The 26524-nt window shown below is 39.3% G+C and overlaps 1 protein-coding gene across 1 annotated transcript; it reads left to right on the forward strand.

Moving 5' to 3' along the window:
- On the forward strand, positions 1 to 26309 carry ermp1 (endoplasmic reticulum metallopeptidase 1). The gene is made up of 15 exons (XM_073935607.1): positions 1 to 312; positions 6001 to 6305; positions 8205 to 8332; positions 10608 to 10713; positions 11094 to 11240; positions 11454 to 11546; positions 11638 to 11844; positions 15435 to 15655; positions 18173 to 18347; positions 18772 to 18962; positions 19923 to 20075; positions 20860 to 21062; positions 21310 to 21425; positions 21913 to 22076; positions 25496 to 26309. The coding sequence occupies exons 1-15, from the start codon at positions 35 to 37 to the stop codon at positions 25667 to 25669; spliced, it is 2661 nt and encodes an 886-aa protein (XP_073791708.1). The 5' UTR covers positions 1 to 34; the 3' UTR covers positions 25670 to 26309.
- The last annotated feature ends 215 nt before the right edge of the window (positions 26310 to 26524 follow it).

Raw genomic sequence — 26524 nt, forward strand, 5'->3', positions numbered from 1 at the left:
GCAGCTTCCGTTCCCGCTGACAGCAGCAGGAAAGATGGAGAGAGACACGACAATCCGTAGGATCAGAACCCAACAGAACCACAGCAACCAGAATCAAAACAACCAGGAAAACCAGCAGAGCCAGCGACCAGACTCTCTGAATGGGCTCCGCAGGCTGAAGCTCCGGGCTCCGGGAAGCGGACCGCTGCTGACGGAAGCCCGGGCGGTGCTGCTGCTGCTCGGCTTCGTTTGTTTGCTGTGGACGCTGGTTCATCTGTCGGTGCAGCAGCTTATTATTCGCAGCCCGGGCACTTTTAACGCCCTCAGAGCCAGGTACACACAATACACAACTCTCACAATAAAGCAACAACAACACCACGCACACAAAACACCAACAAACAATACAACACACAACACATCATCTGCAGCCAGGGACAGCTGACAACACACACACAATACACACACGAGAACGACAGACAAAAACAAAATAAAACGCACACACTGAGTACGAGAGACAGAAACAAACAACAGATACAGTGAACACTAGACAATGTAACAGAGTAATGTATAGGCTACCTAAAAAAACAAACACACACAGAGGAATGTAAACATAAACAACACACAAACTGACTACTGTATACATAAACACACATCAAAGACTACACAACAAACAACACATGATTATTTATACATGAACAAACAACACACAGTGACTAGACAGAAACAAACAACACACAATAGTACTGAATAGGCTTGCTGAAAACACACAGTAAGACAGCACACACACAGAGGAATGTTTTCATAAACAACACACAACTACTGTGTACATAAACAAATAAAGAACACACACTGAGTACTAGTTACATAAACAGGAACACAACACACACTGATGACTACTGTATACATAATCAAGACAAACAACACACACACACACACACATTAAATACTAGAGCCATAAACTGACAAACACAATATAAATGCTAGAGACATAAACACCAAACAGACAAATAAACACACTGAGAACTTTAGTCATAAATAATACACACTTATTACAGACTATACAACAAACACTACTGTATACACAAACAAACAACACACACACACACACACACACACACACACAATGAGTCATAGAGACACAGGCAAGCAACACACACTGAGTACTGTATAGGCTACCTAAAAACACACACACACACACACACACACACACACACACAGTCAGACAACACACAAACTGACTACTGTATACATACCCGACACACACTGACAACTACTGTATACATACATAACAACAACACATACACACAGTGTATACTAGAAACATCAGAAAACAATAACAACACACACACACACACACACAGTGAATACTAGAGACATAAAATATCAACACACACACACAGTTAATACTATATACATTAACAAACAATAACAACAACACACACAGCTAATACTTAATACATAGAAAGACAAACAACACACTTTAGGACTTTATAAACTGCACACACACATTGAAGACTACACAACAAACAACACCTACTGTACACACACACACACACACACACACAAACAACAGATATTGAGTACTAAAGCCATAAACAGACAAGCAACACACACACATTGAAGACTATACAACAAACAACACAAACTAACTACTCTATGCAAAGACAAACACACACACACACACACACGCACACAGTGAGTACTAGAGACAGAGACACACAACACAAACTCTACTGTAAACACTAGCAAACAACCAACGCTTACACTGAGTATTGTAGACTTAACCTACACTCATGCTAAACACTGTATACATCACACACACTCTGATCACTGTATACAATAACAACACACACTCCACACTGACGACTGTAGACATAAACAAGCAAGCTGGATCAGTCTTTCAGCTGCAGTTATAAAGCACACAGTCCACAGCCCTCACAGTACTGTGGTAATACCCTGGTAAATCACACTCCGCTGGCACATTTAAAAATAACATGATTATTATAGTGTACACTCCTGCTGGTTTAGAGTGTGATAAACTCCAGAACTGATTTAATTGTGGAATTTAAAGATCTTGTTTTTTTAATTATTACATGTATGTCAATTTTAGATTAGTTATCCTGTATTTATAATCAATGTTGAGCAGTAATATGTATTGTACTGAGTTCTTTGTTTGCGTGCAGTCGCTGATGTTATTTTGCTATGGTTACTGATGATGCTTGCATTGTTTTTGATGGCGGTTGTGGTGTTTATTTTACTGTGTTGCTATGATAATGGTAACTAATAACGCTGATTTATGGTGCACAACTAGCTACCGTGGTTAAAGGCTTGCCTGGTCAGAAATATTGCTCAGCAGAACATATTAAAAGAGTCTAAAGAGAGTTATTATGTAGTAATTAGAAGTAGTGTAGCATTGAGAGCATTTAGCAAATATCAACTGCAGCTTTAAGCAAACAAAGAAAGAAAACAACATCTGAGGAATTTTAGGAATTTAGGTAGAAAATGTCAAAGTCAGCTTTATTGTCAATTTAACCACATGTACAGGACATATAGAGAATCGAAATTACAGTACTGTCAGGCCCTAGGTGCCCAACATATAATGTTAACACAAAAAGTCAGAACAAATCTACCTAAAATGTAATCTAAATATATACCTAAAAATTTGTCTAAATATATACATAAAATGTGATCTAAAGAATAAAAAAATAAAAATGTGTAATCACTACAATACAATACAATACAAAGACATTAAGGGCATATGGCAATGAGTGCAAACCAGAGTTGTACAGATATAGAACCGTAAGAAATGTAGAATCTTTTTATAAATGTTATACTCTAATTATTTACATGCATGATATATTTATTTAAAGTAAACTTGGGGACAGATAATGGACATTATTTCATTTTTCAGATGGAGTTATAGTAAATTAAAGAGCTCAAAATAAACAAACAAAACATTTTATGCTACATGAAATAAGCATTAACTGAAATAAAATAAGATGTATAAAATGTGTTATTTTCACTGTTGTTATTAATATTTTCATTGTATTAATATTTCATTCATAAAATTCCTTCACTTTCTGCCGCTTTTCCGGGGCTGGGTCGTGGGGCAGCAGTATTGGGAGAGAACTCCAGACTTCCCTCTCCCCAGACACTTCCTCCAGCTCCTCCTGGGGGATCCCGAGGCGTTCATAGGCCAGGCGAGAGACATAGTCCCTCTGGTGTGTCCCTGGTCTTCCCGGAGGACTCCTCCTGGTGGGACATGGCTGGAACACCTCCCTAGGCAGGCATCCAGGAGGCATCTGAAACAGATGTCTGAGCCACCTCAGCTGACTTCTCTGGATGTGGAGGAGCAGCGGCTCTACTCTGAGCTCCTCCCGAGTGTCAGAGCTCCTCACCCTATCCATAAGAGTGCGCCCTGCCACCCTGAGGAGGAAGCTCATTTCGGCCGCTTGTATCCGAGATCTTGTCTTCTCGGTCATGAACCAAAGCTCATGAGCATAGGTGAGAGTAGAGAGTATAGATGAGAGTACCACAATGAACCAGTACATTGACTGCATTAATGCTGCACCAATCCGCCTGTCAATCTCACGCTCCATCCTTCCCTCACTCGTGAACAAAACCCCAACATACTTGAACTCCTCCACCTGGGGTAAGGACTTTCCTCCAATCTGGAGATGGCAAGATTAATATTATTATTATAGTTATATTTTCATTTTCACTTGCTGTAACTAAACTAAAATAAAAACTCATGAAGCTGTGTAGGCCTATGTAAGAACAACAACAAAATAAAACAACTCAAACTGAGAATATGCTAAATAAAAATAACTAATTCAGGCTTTTAATAAGATCAACAATAGTATATTGACAGTAAATAAACTGCTGCTACAGTTTTAAAAGTGATGCCTTAAAACATCAGTGAATTGTTTTAGACAAGAGCATATTAAATACAATTTTAATCAATTAAAATTAATAAATATTACATTTAGGTGATAACCAGAGGGCATTTTCAGTGTTTTGTTTGCCTATCCTACCACAACAATAAGTTTTCATAATTAGCATTAAATCATTTTTTGATTAATGAAATAAAGCAGAACAAACTATTAAACAAAGCAGGAAAATATTTGTATGAGGAACACACAAGTAGAAAAACAATACATGCAATAATATACAAATATATGCACACACATATATAAGCTCTCTCTCTATATATATATATATGTATATGAACTCTAACGCTCCATGTTATGTATATTTTGAAGTCAGGTCTGCATCTTTTAATCTTGGATTTATCCTTGATAATTTGATGTTTTGTATTGATGGTTTATGAATTGACTGAATCAATTGGCATAATGCACATTTACCTGACTAATAAATTGTAATGTTTGAACATATTTTGCTCACTCTGAAATTATTCATTCCAGTAGATTACGCTGTATCCTTGTTTCTGCACTTCCTGTGTTAGGTCAGTAGACGGACTAGAGTCCAGTTGAGATGGAGCATTGGGCACACTAAATGTATTTTAGGGACTCGACTGACTCTTGATATTAATTCAAGTGTACTTAGGTGGAAAGGGCGTTAACTTCCGTCTAGGACAACAAGGGGTTGCACGGCTAACCTAGATTGGGTACCCAAACTTTATTTGAAAGTAATATTATTCTAAATTAAGTTAATATGGGAAACCATGGACTTGGTGAAACAAAAATGATTATAGAGTTGTCGGTAGTCAGTTACATTTATAATAATGCCCTAACCTCTGATTGCAAATGATATTGTCTTTTCTCAAGTGTGTACATCTAAGGAGGACTAACTAAAAATACTTTAGAATGAGCAAGCATGGGAGCGGCCATCTAAAAGTAGTAGTCAATTACCTCTGCTAAATATTCAACACTGACCAGAGTGTGACCGTGTGGGATGCCATCGGCCGAGGCGATTTCTCTGAGCGACATGAGCACCCGAATGAACAAATGTAAGAGTTACGAGTGAAGACAAAAGGTTCAAACATTCATCTAAATTACATATTGATATAATCTTCTTAATGTTTTATGATTGGAGTCAGATAAAACTAAAGATAAATATATTAATATTCTAAACCACCTCATACTCAAATTAGAGTCAGATATGAGTTAAGTTTAAAGTAAATCAACATTGTGCAGTGGAAAGACTGAACAGGCATTGAACCCTCATCCACCAGTGGACACCGCCATTGGACGAACTGGGTGGACCTTACAATAAACATAACATGAACAATGCATCTACTACTGTATTTGTTCATGTTAGTTAACGTTAGTTAATGAAAATACTGTTGTTCATTGTTAGTTTGTTTACTCCTGGTGCATTAACTAATGTTAACAAGCATGGACATGAATGTTATTAATGCATTAGTAAATGTTCAATTATGATTAATAAAGGCTGTACATGTGTTGTTCATGATTAGTTCATGTTAGTAAATGCATTAACTAATGAACCTTATTGTAAAGTGTTACCATATATACATATATATACAAAACCTCTAGTAAAAACATGTTTAAAAGTGTAAAGCGTTATATTTTTATAAGATTTTATAGAAGGGTTTTCTGGTGGTTGTTGTTGTTGATAATAATAGTATTTATATGAAGAATAATAATGATCTAAAGTAAGAAAAACTATTTTCATTCACTACAAATATGAAAAAAAAGAAAAAAATATAATGCATGTGATGTATAAAAATAAAAAGAGGAGGGAAAGAAGGAAAAACAATCGTTAAGAAAGGTATTTTTTTCTAATGCACTGTATTGATCATATTGTGCAAGCGTTGTGTGCATGAGGAAGCATTTAGAGCAGATCATCATAACTATTATTATTAACAGCATAGTTTTATAGATATTTCCAAATTTGGGGAAAATGTTAATGAAGAAGGAGAAAAGAAGATATGCATTCAATTAAAATGGCTGAAAAAACAATTTATTTTCTTAATGTGCTTTATTAATCATGCTGTGCGCATGCATGCATGTAAAGTTGTGTTGTGTTTGTGTGCATCAGGAAGCATCTGGATCAGATCACCAGTGTGGGTCCTCGCACCGTGGGCAGCCCAGAGAATGAGATCCTGACAGTGAATTATTTGCTGGAGCAGATTGAGCAGATCCGCTCTGAGAGCCGCTCGGGCCCTCACTCTATCACAGTGGACGTCCAGAAGCCCACCGGCTCCTTCAGCATCGACTTCCTTGGCGGATTCACCAGTTATTACGACCGCGTCACCAACATCGCCGTCAAGCTGGAGCCCAAGAGCTCCGCACAGCACTTCATGCTCGCTAACTGCCACTTCGACTCAGTGGCCAACAGTCCAGGTGCTGCACGCTTACACCTATATTAACATTCATGCATGAATTAACAGTCCAGGTACTGTGTGTGTGCATTCATATTTGCATTTTTGCATAAATTAACAGTCCAGGTACTGTACGTGTACATTCATATTTACATTCATGCATAAATTAACAGTCCAGGTACTGTGTGTGTACATTCATATTTAAATTTTTGCATAAATTAACAGTCCAGGTACTGTACGTGTACATTCATATTTAAATTTTTGCATAAATTAACAGTCCAGGTACTGTACGTGTACATTCATATTTAAATTTTTGCATAAATTAACAGTCCAGGTACTGTACGTGTACATTCATATTTACATTCATGCATAAATTAACAGTCCAGGTACTGTGTGTGTACATTCATATTTAAATTTTTGCATAAATTAACAGTCCAGGTACTGTACGTGTACATTCATATTTAAATTTTTGCATAAATTAACAGTCCAGGTACTGTACGTGTACATTCATATTTAAATTTTTGCATAAATTAACAGTCCAGGTACTGTACGTGTACATTCATATTTGCATTTTTGCATAAATTAACAGTCCAGGTAATGTGTGTGTACATTCATATTTGCATTTTTGCATAAATTAACAGTCCAGGTACTCTGTGTTGACATTCATATTTACGTTTTTGCATAAATTAACCGTCCAGGTACTGTGTGTGTACATTCATATTTAAATTTTTGCATAAATTAACAGTCCAGGTACTGTGTGTGTACATTCATATTTAAATTTTTGCATAAATTAACAGTCCAGGTACTGTACGTGTACATTCATATTTAAATTTTTGCATAAATTAACAGTCCAGGTACTGTACGTGTACATTCATATTTAAATTTTTGCATAAATTAACAGTCCAGGTACTGTACGTGTACATTCATATTTGCATTTTTGCATAAATTAACAGTCCAGGTAATGTGTATGTACATTCATATTTGCATTTTTGCATAAATTAACAGTCCAGGTACTGTGTGTGGACATTCATATTTACATTTTTGCATACATTAACAGTCCAGGTACTCTGTGTGGACATTCATATTTACATTTTTGCATACATTAACAGTCCAGGTACTGTGTGTGTGCATTCATATTTGCATTTTGCATAAATTAAAAGTCCAGGTACTCTGTGTGGACATTCATATTTACATTTTTGCATAAATTAACAGTCCAGGTACTGTGTGTGGACATTCATATTTGCATTTTTGCATAAATTAACAGTCCAGGTAATGTGTGTGTACATTCATATTTGCATTTTTGCATAAATTAACAGTCCAGGTACTGTGTGTGGACATTCATATTTACATTTTTGCATAAATTAACAGTCCAGGTACTCTGTGTGGACATTCATATTTACATTTTTGCATAAATTAACAGTCCAGGTACTCTGTGTGGACATTCATATTTACATTTTTGCATAAATTAACAGTCCAGGTACTCTGTGTGGACATTCATATTTACATTTTTGCATAAATTAACAGTCCAGGTACTGTGTGTGTGCATTCATATTTGCATTTTTGCATAAATTAACAGTCCAGGTAATGTGTGTGTGCATTCATATTTGCATTTTTGCATAAATTAACAGTCCAGGTACTCTGTGTGGACATTCATATTTACATTTTTGCATAAATTAACAGTCCAGGTACTGTGTGTGGACATTCATATTTACATTTTTGCATAAATTAATAGTCTAGTTGCTGTACGCTGACTTTTTCAAAACAGCCTTCTTTGTATTGATGGAACACATTTATTTACTATCTTGCGTGCGTGTGTGCGTCCGTGCGTGCGTGTTATGAATACTGATGTGTAATTGTATTCAGATTATGATAATGATGTGTGCATGTATATATGTGTGTGTGTGTGTGTGTGTTTGTGTAGGGGCCAGTGATGACGCTGTGAGCTGCTCCGTGATGTTGGAGGTTTTACACTCTCTGGCGAATCTCTCGACTCCAATCAAACACGGCGTCATCTTCCTGTTCAACGGTGCAGAGGAGAACATCCTGCAGGTGAGAGGTCATGACCTTGTGACCTTTGACCTCGCATACACTCACATGCCATGTATCCAGCTAATGATGTCACACACGCACATACAGACTCCCACACACACACACATGCACACACAATACGCATATGCACTACCAGACACACAAACACATAATTACAAATACGCAGTTCCATACACACACACACACACACACACACACACACACACTCACACACTCACACACACACACACAAACAACCAGGCAGTACATATGCAGTTCCATACACACACTCACATAAACGCACATACTAACATACACACACACATTCACACACAAACATGCATACGCACTCCCATACACACACACACACACACACACACACACTAGGGATGTAACGGTATCAGAATTTCACGGTACGGTAATACCTCGGTATCAATGTCACGGTACGGTATTTATTGAATCATTTACAGGAAAAAACAAAACTTATGAAAATACTCCAAAAAAGAGCCAAAAGTGTCAATGACATACAAATTAGCCATCTATCTGTTAGCTTTGAAACAGGAACTTCAATTTTAATAACAAAAAAATATTAAACCATGTAAAAAAAAATTTAAGTTTTTAATTTAGTATTGTTGAAAACTCATCACATTCAACATTTAATCACTCACTCACTTAGATAGAGATGGGTTTAAAGGAAAATTATCATATAAATATAATCTGGTAAAAGCTGGTATCTCTGGGCATTTACAATGTCCCCTGCAACAGAAAAAACCCTCTCATTTGGTACTGAGGTTTCTGGGACAAGAGAGATATGACTTATATGACTTATTTCTCGAGCGCCGAAAACGGAGCTTTTTGAAAACGCTGGAGAGGCCGTTTTCATTCTGAAACGCTGCTGCTCCGTCTCAGTGTGGATGGGGAAAGACGGAGACATCTGAAAACGGAGGCGGGGCTGCAAACGTTCGCCTCTCTGATTGGGGCTTTTCCTCAATATTAAGTAGCCCACACACAGTTCAGTCTCGCATCCTCTTCTTGTAAGTTCAGACTTCGCAAGTTTGATCAAGGCTGCAGTCTCCCCCTTCTCAGTTTGATATGGAAAACATACCGAGGACACGGGTAAATCTTCAAAGGGAACAGTGTACTTTATAACTTCATTCACATCACTCTACGTTGTTTCACTTTCTCAACAATAAAATGTAAACATGATTTAAGGAACTGCCTATTTCCTTTTTAATATTAGAAAACAGACAGCAGAAATGTTGAGGCGTCGTGCTGCATATATGAGCGTCATCTTCACTGTGAGGATATTTATAACAAAACGGAGCCGATAACAACTGCCTCCTTTCAATTTCAGTGAAAATACGAAACACACCCTCTCTTTTGCTGAATATCAGTTTTAATAATCGACAATTATAAAAGTATCACATACAATAAGTTTATACATTGTAGGAATTACAGGCAAGCGATCAGTCAATGTACCTGGATTAATCATTAACTTATCTTTGCACTTAACCAAAACATGTTACTCGTGAAGTAACTTAATAGATTCCAATGACCAAAGTCAGGGAATTGGCCTATGTCGTTAGATAAAGACAACAACATGAATGAAATATCACGTTTAGCAAATATAGTGAGATTAGATCCAGCGGGAGATGCGTGATGAGCAGTCCGACAAGCAGAGCTCTCATCTGGGTAGAAATGCTGGAGCGCTTGCCCGAGAGTGTGTGTGTGGTCACGTGATGTGCGTTTTCAGCGTTTTGGTGTGGACGGAGAGCAGTTCAGAAACGCTGGGTAAAACGCGAGTGTGGACGCGGATCATTTTCATTCTACAACGCCGTTTTAAAACTAAAACGCACTCTTGTAAAAGGGGCCTTAGAGTTTTACAGCTCTTTTTGATCCCCGCTTCTAGCAGCACACTCCATTTCCGCATTACTGGATCTGTAGCGACAACAGACCGCAAGGGATGATGGGGATTGTAGTTTTCGCTACCTCCGGTTCGCTTCATTCGCCTGAGCAAATTTTCTCAGAAGACCTATAGTTTTACCGAGTCATGCGACTTCGGTAATATCGAAAAAAATTAATATTGCGGTATGACGGTATTTACAATACCGTTACATCCCTAACACACACAAATACACACATGCTCTCCCATACATGCACTCACTTAAACACATGCACACACAAACTCACACACACACACACACACACATGCTCTCCCATACATGCATGCGCACACACACACACACACACACACACACACACAGTTAATGTTTCTCCCCTGCTATGTCTCTGTCAGGCCAGTCACGGCTTCATCACACAGCACCCCTGGGCTCAGCAGGTCCGAGCGTTTATAAACCTGGAGGCGGCAGGAGTCGGAGGGAAGGAGGTGGTGTTTCAGACAGGTGACACACACACACACACACACACACACACACACACACACACACACACTGACTGAGCCTCAGAGGAAAGATTTAATATCAATCAAACAACTCAACAGCAGCTTTCAGATCTTTATTCACATCAGCAATAATTATAAAACTGTGCTGTTCTCCCGCCGGGGTCTCTCTTCCCGGAGTTAGACATCTATTAAGCCCCAGTCATCTCCGTGTACATCACAGTAATATACAAGTTAGAATATAAATACAAATGAATAATGAAGTCACAGACAGTGCTTCTACAGACGATGACCGGACGAGTGTTCCTTTGAATGTGTTTTATTTTAAAATGTGTTTAGTTTCTCTGGACCTGTAATGAGGTAATGCTGCTGTGTTTCTGTCAGGTCCAGAGAACCCGTGGCTGGTCCAGGCGTATGTCCGAGCCGCCGTCCATCCCTTCGCTTCAGTGGTCGGGCAGGAGGTTTTCCAGAGCGGCATCATTCCCTCCGACACAGACTTCCGCATCTACAGGGACTTCGGCAACATTCCTGGTCTGACACTCACCAACACACAAACTCATAATCTCACACACTCGTTTATAACTAGAAGTATAACACGTGTTGTTTTGAAGCCGCATCACAGAAATATGCTGGAAAATAAGTGATATTGATGTATAATCTTACTAAAACAGATCATCTATAAAGCAGACGTTGCTGTGGTTGTTGAGTTGGTGTGTGGTGTGTGTTCTTGGTCTGCTTCTGCAGGGATTGATCTGGCGTTTATAGAGAACGGCTTCATCTACCACACCAAATATGACACTCCAGAGAGAATACACACCGACTCCATCCAGAGAGCAGGTGACACACGCACACATACACGTGTGTGGAGGTGATAATATGCTGTCAGTACTCCAGCATCTGGTGATGTTTGATGTGTGTGTGTGCGCAGGTGATAATATCCTGTCGGTCCTCCAACATCTGGTGATGTCTGATGAGCTGGCGGACTCCTCTGTGTATCGGCACGGGAACATGGTGTTTTTTGATGTTTTGGGTCTGATGGTGGTGGCGTATCCGGCCCGCGTCGCCGCGATCATTAACTACCTGACGGCTGCGGCAACACTCGTCTACCTGAGCCGCAAGTGCAGCGGCGGTGCGGGTACAAGACTATACACCACACACAACTCAGTTATTGTCATCACTTTCATTATTGTCATCAACTCAGCTATTGACGTCAACTCTGTTATTGTCGTCAACTCCATTATTGTCGTCAACTCCGTTATTGTCGTCAACTCTGTTATTGTCATCAACTCTGTTATTGTCGTCAACTCCATTATTGTCGTCAACTCCGTTATTGTCGTCAACTCCGTTATTGTCGTCAACTCCGTTATTGTCGTCAACTCCGTTATTGTCGTCAACTCCGTTATTGTCGTCAACTCTGTTATTGTCGTCAACTCTGTTATTGTCGTCAACTTCGTTATTGTCGTCAACTCCAATATTGTCGTCATCTCCGTTATTGTCGTCAACTCTGTTATTGTCGTCAACTCCGTTAATTTTGTCAACTCTGTTATTGTCATCACTTTCGTTATTGTCGTAAACTCAGGTATTGATGTCAATTCTGTTATTGTCGTCAACTCCATTACCGCCAACTCCCTTATTGTCATCACCTCTGTTACTGCCAACTCCGTTATTGTCGTCAACTTTGTTATTGTTGCCAACTCCGTTATTTTTGTCAACTCTGTTATTGTCATCACTTTTATTATTGTCGTCAACTCTGTTATTGTCGTCAACTCCATTACCGCCAACTCCCTTATTGTCGTCACCTCTGTTACTGCCAACTCCGTTATTTTTGTCAACTCTGTTATTGTCGTCAACTCTGTTATTGTCATCACTTTCGACATTGTCATCAACTTAGTTATTGACGTCAACTCTGTTATTGACGTTAACTCCATTACCGCCAACTCCCTTATTGTCGTCAACTCCCTTATTGTCGTCAACTCCCTTATTGTCGTCAACTCCGTCATTGTCGTCAACTCCGTTATTGTCACCAACTGCGTTATTTTCATCAACTGCGTTATTTTCATCAACTCTGTTATTGACGTCAACTCCGTTATTGTCGTCAACTCCGTTATTGTCGTCAACTCCGTTATTGTAGTCAACTTCGTTATTGTTGTCAACTCCGTTTTTGTCACTAACTGCGTTATTTTCACAACTCTGTTATTGTCGTCACTTTCGTTATTGTCGCCAAATCTGTTATTGTCACCAACTCCGTTATTGTCGTCATCTCTGTTACTGCCAACTCCCTTATTGTCGTCAACTACGTTATTGTCGTCAACTCTGTTAATTTTGTCAACTCTGTTATTGTCATCACTTTCGTTATTGTCGTAAACTCAGGTATTGATGTCAATTCTGTTATTGTCGTCAACTCCATTACCGCCAACTCCCTTATTGTCATCACCTCTGTTACTGCCAACTCCGTTATTGTCGTCAACTTTGTTATTGTTGCCAACTCCGTTATTTTTGTCAACTCTGTTATTGTCATCACTTTTATTATTGTCGTCAACTCTGTTATTGTCGTCAACTCCATTACCGCCAACTCCCTTATTGTCGTCACCTCTGTTACTGCCAACTCCGTTATTTTTGTCAACTCTGTTATTGTCGTCAACTCTGTTATTGTCATCACTTTCGTCATTGTCATCAACTTAGTTATTGACGTCAACTCTGTTATTGACGTTAACTCCATTACCGCCAACTCCCTTATTGTCGTCAACTCCCTTATTGTCGTCAACTCCGTCATTGTCGTCAACTCCGTTATTGTCACCAACTGCGTTATTTTCATCAACTGCGTTATTTTCATCAACTCTTTTATTGACGTCAACTCCGTTATTGTCGTCAACTCCGTTATTGTCGTCAACTCCGTTATTGTAGTCAACTTCGTTATTGTTGTCAACTCCGTTATTGTCACTAACTGCGTTATTTTCACAACTCTGTTATTGTCGTCACTTTCGTTATTGTCGCCAAATCTGTTATTGTCACCAACTCCGTTATTGTCGTCATCTCTGTTACTGCCAACTCCCTTATTGTCGTCAACTACGTTATTGTCGTCAACTCCGTTATTTTTGTCAACTCTGTTATTGTCATCACTTTCGTTATTGTCATCAACTCAGTTATTGACGTCAACTCTTTTATTGTCTTCAACTCCATTACCGTCAACTCCCTTATTGTCGTCAACTCCGTCATTGTTGTCAACTCAGTTATTGTCGTCACCTCTGTTACTGCCAACTCCCTTATTGTTGTCAACTACGTTATTGTCCTCAACTCCGTTATTTTTGTCAACTCTTTTATTGTCATCACTTTCATCATTGTCGTAAACTCAATTATTGACGTCAACTCTGTTATTGTCGTCAACTCCATTACTGCCAACTCCCTTATTGTCGTCACCTCTGTTACTGCCAACTCCGTTATTGTCGTCAACTTTGTTATTGTCGCCAACTCCGTTATTTTTGTCAACTCTGTTATTGTCATCACTTTCGTTATTGTTGTCAACTCCCCTATTGTCGTAAACTATGTTATTGTCGTCAACTCCGTTATTGTCATCAACTCCGTTATTGTCGTCAACTCCATTATTGTCGTCAACTCTGTTATTGTCGTCAACTCCGTTATTTTTGTCAACTGTTGTCGTCAAGTCCGTTAATTTTATCAACTCTGTTATTGTCATCATATTCGTTATTGTCGTAAACTCAGGTATTGACGTCAACTCTTTAATTGTTTTCAACTCCATTACCGCCAACTCCCTTATTGTCGTCACCTCTGTTACTGCCAACTCTGTTATTGTCGTCAACTTTGTTATTGTCGTCAACTTTATTGTTGCCAACTCCGTTATTTTTGTCAACTCTGTTATTGTCATCACTTCTTTATTGTTGTCAACTCCCCTATTGTCGTAAACTATGTTATTGTCATCAACTCCATTGTTGTCGTCAACTCCCTTATTGTCGTCACCTCTGTTACTGCCAACTCCGTTATTGTCGTCAACTTTGTTATTGTCACCAACTCCGTTATTTTTGTCAACTCTGTTATTGTCACAACTTTTATTATTGTCGTTAACTCTGTTATTGTTGTCAACTCCGTTAATGGTGTCAACTACATTATTGTCGTCAACTCTGTTATTGTCATCAACTCCATTACCGCCAACTCCCTTATTGTTGTCAACTCTGTTATTTTTGTCAACTCTGTTATTTTTGTCAACTCTGTTATTGTCATCACTTTCGTTATTGTCATCAACTCAGTTATTGACGTCAACTCTGTTATTGAAGTTAACTCCATTACCGCCGACTCCCTTATTGTCGTCAACTCCGTCATTGTTGCCAACTCAGTTATTGTCGTCACCTCTGTTACTGCCAACTCCCTTATTGTCGTCAACTACGTTATTGTCCTCAACTCCGTTATTTTTGTCAACTCTGTTATTGTCATCACTTTCATTATTGTCGTCAACTCTGTTATTGTCGTCAACTCCATTACTGCCAACTCCCTTATTGTCGTCACCTCTGTTACTGCCAACTCCATTATTGTCGTTAACTCTGTTATTGTCGTCAACTCCGTTATTGTTGCCAACTCCATTATTGTCGCCAAATCTGTTATTGTCGCCAACTCTGCTATTGTCAAGAACTCTGTTATAGCTTCGTTATTGGCGTCAACTCTGAGACAGTCAACTCACTGGATGTGTAACATTATGTGTGTGTGTGTCCTCAGGTGTGCGTTACCTGCGTGATGTGGCGTGTGCGGTGTGTGTGTGTGTCCTCAGCTGGTTCGTCACTCTGCTGACTCTGCTGATTGTGGCTCTTCTCCTGACGCTGCTCGGTCGCTCCATGTTCTGGTACACACACTTCTACGCCGCCGTTTGTCTGTACGGATCCGCCGCCGCCGCCAAGATCATCCTCATACACACACTGGCCAAGAACCTCTACTACACCGTGAGTCTGCAGTTCAATATATTACTCATCGGTTCTGTGATTTCAGCTGCTATTAACACAAAATCAATGCTCACAGATTATTTGTTTATTACAAAGTAGGTTATATAGTCATGTATATAATATTATTAATTCCTTTATTAGTTTTAAATAGCTCAAGTGTCTGATGTTATGAATCCGCCAGTCGACTAGTTCCTCCTCCACAGTAACTTAAACTCATTAAAGGGCTAAACACAGTTGTGCATCAGCAGTGTGTGAATATCTCCAGGCTCTAATGGACGTCTGGAACACCACATGACTTCCTCCGGTCACATGAGCTGACAGATTTACTGTGGTTTTCCACTCTTGTGACCTCATATGCTCATACGGTCAGCTGATTCTCTGTCATGCATCACTGTGAATGTCCTTTAATTATCTGGCAGCACTAGTCATTAGTAAACAGACCCTAATCATGATTGTACTAATGCACTGCTGAATGCTTGATTCTGATTGGCTCATTCTAAAGTGTTTAGTTGTTGCCTGATTAATCCACAGCTAAAGTAGTTCCGGCAGGTTTTGAGCGCATTACAGCTTCATATCACAATGATAAGAGTGATTTCACAGCTGAATCAGTCAGAAATCACACCAGAACACAACAGAAGGAGGAGGAGATGTGGAGGAAACTAGTGCTACACACTGGAGACGCACCTGACTAACACACTCTTAGATACAACATCTCAACAGGCGATTAAGCAGTGGTGCTGGAGACCTGAGGATATGCTGAATAATGCACTCCAGTCTGTTAGTTAATTATTAGACAATAATTAAGCACACCTGAGTAACAATGTTTGTCACTGAAATCAAAATTGTCAATTCAGAAATGTAAATAAACAGTTAAGCAAGAAACTGTTAATTAGCATATCTTATCTGCTCTCTAAAATGTAAACAAATATGAAAAAAATATTAAATATATATATATAAGGGAAACATAATAATGCACTACATTCTAGTGAATCATTATCTAATATTGCTGACTGCAGTTGTAAAACAGTCATTCCGTTTCAACACATCAGTGCATTATTAATTAATTATTTAATTCATTCATTAATTAATTAATTAATTCATTCATTCATTCATTCATTCATTTTCTTTTCGGCTTAGTCCCTTTACTAATCAGGGGTCGCCAACTTATCCAACTTAGGGAACCGCCAACTTATCCAACTTATGTTTTATGCAGCCGATGCCCTTTCAGTCGCAACCCAACACTGGGAAACAACCACACACTCTTACACACACTCGCATATGGTATGGCCAATTTAGCTTGTTCAATTCACTTGTATTGCATGTGTTTGAACCGTGGGGGAAACCGGAACACCCAGAGGAAACCCAAGCCAACACAGGCGGAACATGCAAACTGTCTTTAATTCAAGCCAAACCTTACTATGGAATGAGGAAGAAACTGAAGAAAACCTTGAATTAAAAATCCTCTGAGCACTGCAACCTCTTTGCATACTCCATGAAAAACGCAGCAGGTAGTGCTGTCGCTTCACAGCAAGAAGGTTGCTGGTTCGAGACTCGGCTGGGTCAGTTGGTGTTCCTGTGTGGAGTTTGCATGTTCTCCCTGCCTTCACGTAGGTTTCCTCCGGGTGCTCCGGTTTCCCCCACAGTCCAAACACATGCGGTACAGGGGAATTGGGTAGGCTAATTTGTTTGTAGTGTATGAGTGTGAATAAGTGTGTATGGATGTTTCCAAGGGATGGGTTGCAGCTGAAAGGTCATCCGCTGGGTAAAATATATGCTGGATAAGTTGGCGGTTCATTCCGCTGTGATGACCCCAGATTAATAAAGGGACAAAGCCGAAAAGAAAATGAATGAATGAATGTTATGTGATTATTATTATTATTATTATTATTATTATTGTTTTATATTATTGTTGCATAAAATAAAACATTTAAAAATTAAAATAAAAATATTAAAATGTTGCCCAAATGCTGTTTAACAGAGAGAAGTGTGTGTCTGTGTGTGTTTGAGAAATGCCAAACTACTTCTAACAAAAGCATACACATAAATTGAACAAAAAAGACTGAAATATTTGAATTATAAATTCAAACTTCTGTCGTTAACATTTTAAATTTAAAATGTATTTTTTTAATAAAATATTTTTATTTTAATGTTAAAAATGTTTGCATGAATTTAAATGTTTGAGATTGAAATATTTGAATTTTAATGTCAGAAATAGTTTTTTCAGTAATTAAAATTCATGCAAATATTTTAAATCCAAAACATTCTGAACTAAAAATCTGTTCAAACATTCCAGTTTAAATATTTAAATTTAATAATTGAAATAAAAACCCTGAAGCAAACATTTCAAATTTAAATAAAAAAAAAATTCATTCTAAACATTGTAAAAATAAAAGTTAAATTCAAACATTCCAACTCATTCAAATCCCAATATATCAGTCCACACATTCCATTTAACTCCATGTGATTTGATCATTATTATTACTGAATCTGTCCTGATGTGTGTGCTGTGTGTATCAGGGAGTGAGCGCAGTGGATCTGGCCGAGCTCTTCTTTGACGTGGGTCTCCTGTTGTGGTGCTGTGCGCTGGTCTTCCTCACTCTAAACGGCTTGTGTTCTGCATATGTGCCCATGATGATGGTGGTCTTCCCTCTGCTCTCTAAAGTGCTGCTCAGGACACACTTCAGGGCCAAAGGTGCAGTCAATGTTTTTGAATGTTATTTATTTATTATTTTTTTGCTTATTTCCCTTTTGTTTCCTATGGCGGGCATTTTTGACCACGAAGACCACAAGTGTGACTTTTTTTTTTATTTTTTTTTTTAGTCCTGGCCTTTTTTTGTGTGTGTGTGTGTGTGTGTGTGTTCTCAGACCAAATGCCAACAAAGTCAGGGAGTTTTAGACCATTCTGGTGATTCTGTAATTTGAAAATGACTTAAGACTACCAGAGGCTTAATATTTAAGCAAACAAAAGCAAATGCAAATTATTTTCAGCCATATCAGTTATAAAGGGTATATGATATTCAGAAACTGTTTTATTCAAATAGTTTGGTCTTATTAAGTTAGTACCTGTATTATTATTCTGTTCATAGTCATGTGTTGATGTGTGTGTTGTTGTGTAGGAGCGTCTCTGCAGTACTCTGTGTTTTATCTGATGGGTCTCTCCGTGCCGTACGTCCACATCATGTTCCTCATCTGGGTGGTCTTTGAGATCTTCACACCCATTCTGGGACGCAGTGGAACTGAAATCCCACCTGATGTGGTTCTGGCGGCCCTCATTACACTGGCGGCTGTCATCCTGTCCTCATATCTCGTGAGTCAAACTGACATAACTGTATAATGCATATTACGCATTCAGATTCACACATTTAGATGAAATATTCCTGCTCACAAGTTAAACTTCAAACAATCAAGTTCATAATTGTCAATTTCAAACATTACAGATAACACATTCAAAGTTCTGACATACAAAATCAAATTCAGACATTAATATTGAAACATTTATTTAAAAAAATTTGGATATTGAAGATTTTTTTAATCCAGACATTTAAAATCATATGTTTAAATTCAAATATTAAAATTGCCGACATTAAAATTCAAGCATTTCAAACTCAGAAATTCAAATTCATGCAAATATTTTAAAATTAAAATGATTCTAAGCTAAATATTCAAATTCAATTACTAAATTTCTGATCCAAGCATTCAAATTGGCACAATTAAATCTAAACATTCAAACCCACTCAAATTCAACCATTTCAATCTCAGAGGCTCAAATTCATGCAGATATTTCAAATTCAAACATTCCAAAACAAATATATAAATATAAACTTTTAAATAACTTAATACATTTCACAAATTAAGATCAAATAAAAATTCCAAAATTTAAATTCAAAACAAAAAAGCAAATATTCAGAATTCTGATATTTTAATTCAAACATTCCAGTCCAGACATTCCAGATCTGATATTCATAACTGAAGATTCAAATTTCTGACGTTAAAATTCAAATATTTCAAACTCAGAAGCTCAAACTTATGCAAATATTAAAAATTTAAACAATCCAAAACAAATATATACATTTAAACTTCATTTATTTATTTCCTTTTCGGCTTAGTCCCTTTATCAAACGGTAGTCGCCACAGCAGAATGAACCGCCAACTTATCCAGCATAAGGAAACACCCAGACACTGTTGCATGTCCATGCCAATTTGAGCATTATAAAATATTGAAGTGTCATTGTGACGTGTGTGTGTGTATGTGTATGCGTGTGCGCAGATGCACCTGCTCTATCTGTCCTGCAGCACTAAGCGGATGTTGGCTGCTCTGGGATCAGTGTTTGCTGTGATGTTTGTTCTGGTCGGCTGTGGTCTGTTCTTCCCATATTCAGCAGATCCGTCCAGCCCACGACCCAAACGAGTCTTCGTCCAGGTACAGTAGTGTGTGTGTGTGTGTGTGTGTGTGTGTGTGTGTGTGTGTGTGTGTGTGTGAACACAGGTAAAGCAGTGCAGTGAGCTGACCTCTGACCTGAGTGTTTGTGTGTATCTGTGTGTTTGTCTGATATGTGTGTATGTGCATGTCTGATGTGTGTCCGTCTCTCTCTCTCTCTCTCTCTCTCTCTCTCTCTCTCTCTCTCTCTCTGCGTGCGTGCGTACATGCGTTTTTGTGTTTGTGTGTGTGACTGTGTGTATATCTGTATGTTTTTGTGTGTGTGTGTGTGTGTGTGTGTGTGACTGTGTGTATCTGTATGTTTATGTGTGTGTGTGTGTGTGTGTGTGTGTATATCTGTATGTTTATGTGTGTGTGACTGTGTGTGTGTCTGTATGTTTATGTGTGTGTGACTGTGTGTGTATCTGTATGTTTGTGTGTGTGTGTGTGTGTGTGTCTGTATGTTTATGTGTATGTGACTGTGTGTGTATCTGTATGTTTGCGTGTGTGTGTGTGTGTATATCTGTATGTTTATGTGTGTGTGACTGTGTGTGTATCTGTATGTGTGTGTGTGTGTGTGTGTGTGTGTGTGTGTGTGTGTGTGTCTGTATGTTTATGTGTGTGTGTGACCGTGTGTGTGTGTGTTAATATGTGGGTCTGGTGTGCGTGTGTGTGTGTGTGTGTGTGTATATCTGTATTTTATATGTGTGTCTGTGTGTGTATATCTGTGTGTTTCTGTGTGTATATATCTGTGTGTGTGTGTGTGTGTGTGTGTGTGTGTCTCCAGCACACCACTCGTGTGTTTCACGCTCTGGATGGTTCAGTGGAGCGCTCAGACTCTGGTCTGTGGATCAACAGTCTGGATTATACAGGAATGCAGCACATCAGCGCACACGTCCCGCAGCTCAACGACAGCATCCGCACGCGCTGCCAACACACACTGCCGTACTGCGGCTTCCCCTGGTTCCTGCCCGTCAAATTCCTCGTCAAGTGAGTCTGAAAGCTCCGGTGAAGTGCTCGACATGTGATGATGATGTAATCTCAACTGAAACATGAAGAGGGCGGAGCTTATAGTAGCCACTCCCCTTTTGCTAAAACAGCCAATAGCGTGTTGTTTTTCTCACAGCTCGCAATTCGTAGTGGGTGTGAATGGCCAGAAACATCATGTGGCGTTAGTGCTTCATGTTCTGATGTGTACAGGATGAGGCTCTACACTGATAACTGGTGTGTGTTTCAGGAAGAGCTGGTATCTCCCGGCTCCAGCTGTATCTCCTGAAGCGCCGCTGGAGTTCCGGCTTCTGTCCCGACAGCAGAGTGAATGGGGGACGCTCAGACTCAGCTTTGAGGCTAAAGGTGAACACTTCTGCCTCAGTAATATTCATCTTCCTTCAGCTTATTACCTTTATTCATCAGAGGTCAACACAGCGGAATGAACCGCCAACTATTTCAGCATATGTTTTACACAGCGGACGCCCTTCCAGCAGCAACCCAGTACTGGGATACACCCATACACACTCATTCACACACACACACTCATACACTATGGCCAATTTAGTTGATCAGTTCCCCTGTAGCGCATTTGTTTGGACTGTGGGGGAAACCCACGCCAACACGGGGAGAACATGCAAACTCCACACAGAAACCCCAACTGACCCAGTCGGGACTCGAACCAGCTACCTTCTTACTGTAAGGCGTTCATGCTACCCACTGTGCCACCGTGACCCCTTTTTGAGCTTATTTATTTATTTTATTTGAGTGTATTCTCACCATTTTAATTCTTGAAATGTGTGTGTGTGTGTATATGTATTGCTCATGTGTTGTTGTTGTTGTTGTGTGTCAGGGCCGACTCACATGTCTCTGTATCTACTGCCGGTGTCTGGAGCGTCTCTGATTGGCTGGTCTTTCGGTGACGGGACGCCGCGATTCGACCTCAGCGGAGAATATTTCATCTTCTACTCACACGGTACAGACGCTCCGGCCTGGAGATTCAGCCTGGAGGTTCAGGTCAGTCTGAGCGCGCACACACACACACACACACACTCTTATATACAGGTGAAGTCAGAATTATTAGCCCCCTTTTTTGTTTTTAAATGTTTCCCAAATGATGTTGAACAGATTGAGGAAATGTTCACAGTATGTCTGATAATGTTTTTTCTTCTGGAGAAAGTCTGATTTCTTTTATTTCGGCTAGAATAAAAGCATTTTTTTATTTTTTTATTACCATTTTAAGTTCAATATTATTAGCTCCTTTAAGCTATATATTTTTCAATAGCCTCCAGAACAAACCATCATCATACAGTAACCTGCCTAATTACTCTAACCTGCCTAGTTACCCTAATTACCCTAGTGAAGCCTTTAAATGTCACTTTAAGCTGTATAGAAGTGTCTTGAAGAATATCTAGTCTAATATTATTTACTGTCATTATGATGAAGAGAAAATAAATCAGTTATTAGAGATGAGTTATTAACACTATTATGTAGGGCTGGGCGATTTTTTTTTTTTTTTCAATTAATTCGAATCTACGTTTTGACGACGATTTTATTTTATATTAAGTCAAGAAATTGCGATTTTTAAAAAAATATATACATTTGATACCTTATAATGGCACCAATGCGCTTTGGTTCACTCTCTGTATGAAGCAGGATGCACACTAGAAGCGCCGCTCTGTGACGCGCAGCACCACACAGCGCCATGGATTTTAGAATTCTAAACTGGTTTCTATACACACACCGGCGCCGCCCAGCCACCATTTAGGACGCAGGTCATATTTTATCCGCGCCACAGAGCGCCATCTGATTAGTTTCATGTTAAATATCATGCGAATGTGTGCGTCTGGTGTGTGATACTTTAAACTGTCATGTGCGCGCCATGTCGTGCCGATTCTGGTGTGCGACCTGCTTGAATGCCTGTTAAAGCGTGAAGTCATGTAGGATTTTACTTGTTGCGTTAGTCTGAGTCACGTCTGTGTGGATTGTCAAGACATTCCCTCATTGAGTCGATAAACTCGATCTCAACATGTATGAAGGACGTAAAAACCCGCCATGAGAAAAAACTACGCCGATCTTTTGGTTTGAACACGAGCAGAGGTGAGGGCCTGTAGCAGTGAAAATGAAAGTAGCCGCCTCCATGACGTCATTTAGCAGACCTAGTTGAAACCCAGACAGATCAGGCAGAGAGTGGAGCAAACAGCATCAAATGATCGGTATTTAAAAGGGGGAAAAAGAAAAACAGATTAAATATATTATTTTATGTTAGACACACATCTGGTGCTTGTATTTGCTCCTGCTATACGTCCACAACTTCACACATTGGGTTAAATTAGGCTTTACAGTTTCCATGTTCAGTGCTTTACCTCCACTGTATCTTTTTAAGAAAAAGGCAGCAGCAACACAACCTGACATTCAATCAGAAGACAAAGTCAAAGCTGAGCTGACAGCCAATCTTTACCAGGCTCAGCAAAACTAGCAAAAAATCCCTCTGTATTCCTGCAACTGCAATATTTACACAAATATATCTTAGTCAAATCTTCTGCAGCGATATTTAACTCGTGAATGTTTTATTTATTTATTTATTCTTTTAAGATTTATTTTTTGGCCATTTGCCTTTTTGGATAGGACAGTATTTAGACAGGAAGCAAAGTTGGAGAGAGAGAGGGGAGTAGGGAAATGTCCTCGAGCCAGGATTCGAACACGGGACGCCCTGACGTGCCACTGCATCATATGTCGATGCGCTGACTAAGTCGTGAATTTGTTTTACATTTCTTTACATCTTGTTGACCAATTTATGTACGGCATGGCCATTAAAAATACAATGATCCTTATCCAGATGGTTTTTAAGTTGCTTATGAAGAGAATTACTTCAGTCATGTTGTTGTTTTAAGTTGACTAGTTACACAATTAAAAAATAAAGAAATCTTGAATCGGTCAAACTTTATAAAAAATCTAGATTTATTATTTTTTTGCCGTATCGCCCAGCCCTACAGAAATTGGGGAAAAAATAAACAGGGGGTCTAATAATAGAGGGCTCTATTTTAATGATCTAAGCACAGAGTCTAAAGTGCATGGTGCAAAAGCATTAAGGGCGTGTCTGAATCCACTTTTGCTATGTTAAGAATGAATAAATACGCTCTGCGTCCCGGTGCATGGTCTAACAGGGTTGAGCTTATTCTCTCAATGAGTGCTGCCTGTGTTTTGAACATAACCTGCATTCAACCAATCAGAGTCTCGTCTCTCATTCCCTTTAAGAGTCAGTTGCGTCGCTCCATGGTGCATTTGCTATTCTCATGGCAGACTTTGTGAGCAAGGCTTGACATTAAGTTTTTTGATCACCAGCCATATTTGTGTGTTGCTGATCATCCTGTGTGTATCAGCAGTGTGTAAGTGTTTAGACCTGCATAGGTGCATAACTTAGGCTGCTTTCACACCTACACTTTTGTTTGGGAACGTGTCTCGTTTGCCCAGTTAGCGCGGTTCGTTTGGCATATGTGAACAGGGCAATCGTGCTCTGTTCCACGCCAAAGTAGTCGCTCCGAGATCGCTTGAGTGAGGTGGTCTCGGCTCGATTGAAACGAACCCTGGAGCGGTTCGATTGCAGTGAGAAAGCGATTTGATCCGAGCGCGGTTATATCACAGTGTGTTATGGATATGTAATAGGCTTACGGCTATATGAAGAGAGAATTATGAGTATGGCGGGAAGTTTCGCGAGTCTCCGGATGCCCGCAAACGAGTGATGATCTCCCGGTAATCTCGCGTCTCCCTCCCGGTCCTCAAATAGGCATCGTCACGCACTCTTCTCACCCCTCCCCACCGCATCTCTCCTCAGACACGCGCGCACGCCCTGTCAATCACCACCAAACCACCACCTCTCCTGACAGCTGAGCGGGACGCTGCAAAATAAACCCTGACACTCTGACCAATGTGAGGAGAGTTTACTCACACGTGACTTGTTTTAGCTTTTTAGTCCGATTAGAAACTGTGCAGTGTGAAAGCGAACCGCTCCAAGAGCAAAGAGCAACACTGTAACAATCTCTGCTTCAGAACAACTGAATCCATCCACAGGTGTGAACGCACACTAACACACTCTGCTGGACTCTAGAGCAGCTTTTAGTTGGTCAGTGGTGCTGTTGGTCTATTTCAGCTGCTCAGAATAGCAGCGCTCCAACAATGCGCCTTAACACACCTCCTTTATAGACCAGCACACAGGTGAGTCCACAGAGTGGTGCAGATGGATTTACTATTTAAACAACGTGACGCAAAACATGAGAACTACAGCTGCACTGGTCTGAAAACAGCAGCAAATCACACCAAACATGTCTTGCGCCTTATTGTGCCAGGTGAATGATCGGGCCCCATGACACACATGTAGATACACACACAGGGTGCTCTCCGTCAGCTGATGTGTGTGTTTGTGCTGTGTGTTTCAGCCGGGGGTCTCAGACGCGTCTCCTGATGAGGGTCTGCTCTCGTTGGCCATTTCTGCTCATTATTTCAGCGGTCCTGATAAACACTCGCCGCCGCTGCACACACTCATCAGCACATTCCCTGACTGGGCCTTCCCTTCAGCCTGGAGCAGCACATACCACATGTACAGATACTGACACTGACAACACACACACACACACACCATGTGTACAGATACTGACAACACACACAGACATATACACATACTAGACACTGACACACACATACATCACATGTGCAGATACTGAGAACACACACACACACACACACACACACACACACACCTCCTCTATCACTGAAGAGACCACACACATATACAGATACTGACACACACACACACACACACACACACACACATCACATGTACAGGTACAGAGGGCACACACCCTGTCCTCCATCGCTGCAGAGACCACACACAGAGACACACTCCTCCTCCATTGATCATCAGCTGACAGTGTTATTTTACTAAATATTATTGGTCATATTTCAGCGCAGAAGCAGAACGTCTCATGACAGTTCAACATCTCGCCTCAGACTCTCTATTATTATTAATATTGATTATGTTTCTGTCATTTCATCAGTGAGAGATGACCATGATCAGTTACACTTTCTACAGTCAGACTTTTATTTTGGTTTTGCATGATGTAATTCTCATTATTAAAATATTGATTGATGATTCTTCTGAAATTTCATTAAAAAGAATCTGGAATAATATTATTATTTATTTTTTATTTCATAAAAATGTGCCTTTTTTAAATGGTTTAATTACAGATTCTTGTTCATTTAAGCTGAGAGTAATTAAAAAACTTTTAATTTATTTTCTGATTCAAATCTATTGATTATTGATTGATCATTTGATTCTTTATTTAATTTATTAAAGTGCTTAATTATTATTTTTTACTAATTACAAAAACAAGTTATAATTAAAAAACACTGTATTTAAATAATTTGATACTCAAAGTAATTATTAATTTGAATAATAATTATTAATT

The sequence above is a fragment of the Danio rerio genome, chromosome 21, assembly GCF_049306965.1.
Source record: "Danio rerio strain Tuebingen ecotype United States chromosome 21, GRCz12tu, whole genome shotgun sequence".
Classification (NCBI taxonomy): Eukaryota; Metazoa; Chordata; class Actinopteri; order Cypriniformes; family Danionidae; genus Danio; species Danio rerio.

Excerpts from the sequence above, each read along its gene's own strand:
- ermp1 (XM_073935607.1), top strand. The coding sequence starts at position 35 with ATGGAGAGAGACACGACAATCCGTAGGATCAGAACCCAACAGAACCAC. Across the intron at positions 6,306-8,204 it reads CTCAGTGGCCAACAGTCCAG|GGGCCAGTGATGACGCTGTG; the intron begins GTGCTGCACGCT and ends GTGTTTGTGTAG. Across the intron at positions 10,714-11,093 it reads GGAGGTGGTGTTTCAGACAG|GTCCAGAGAACCCGTGGCTG; the intron begins GTGACACACACA and ends TGTTTCTGTCAG.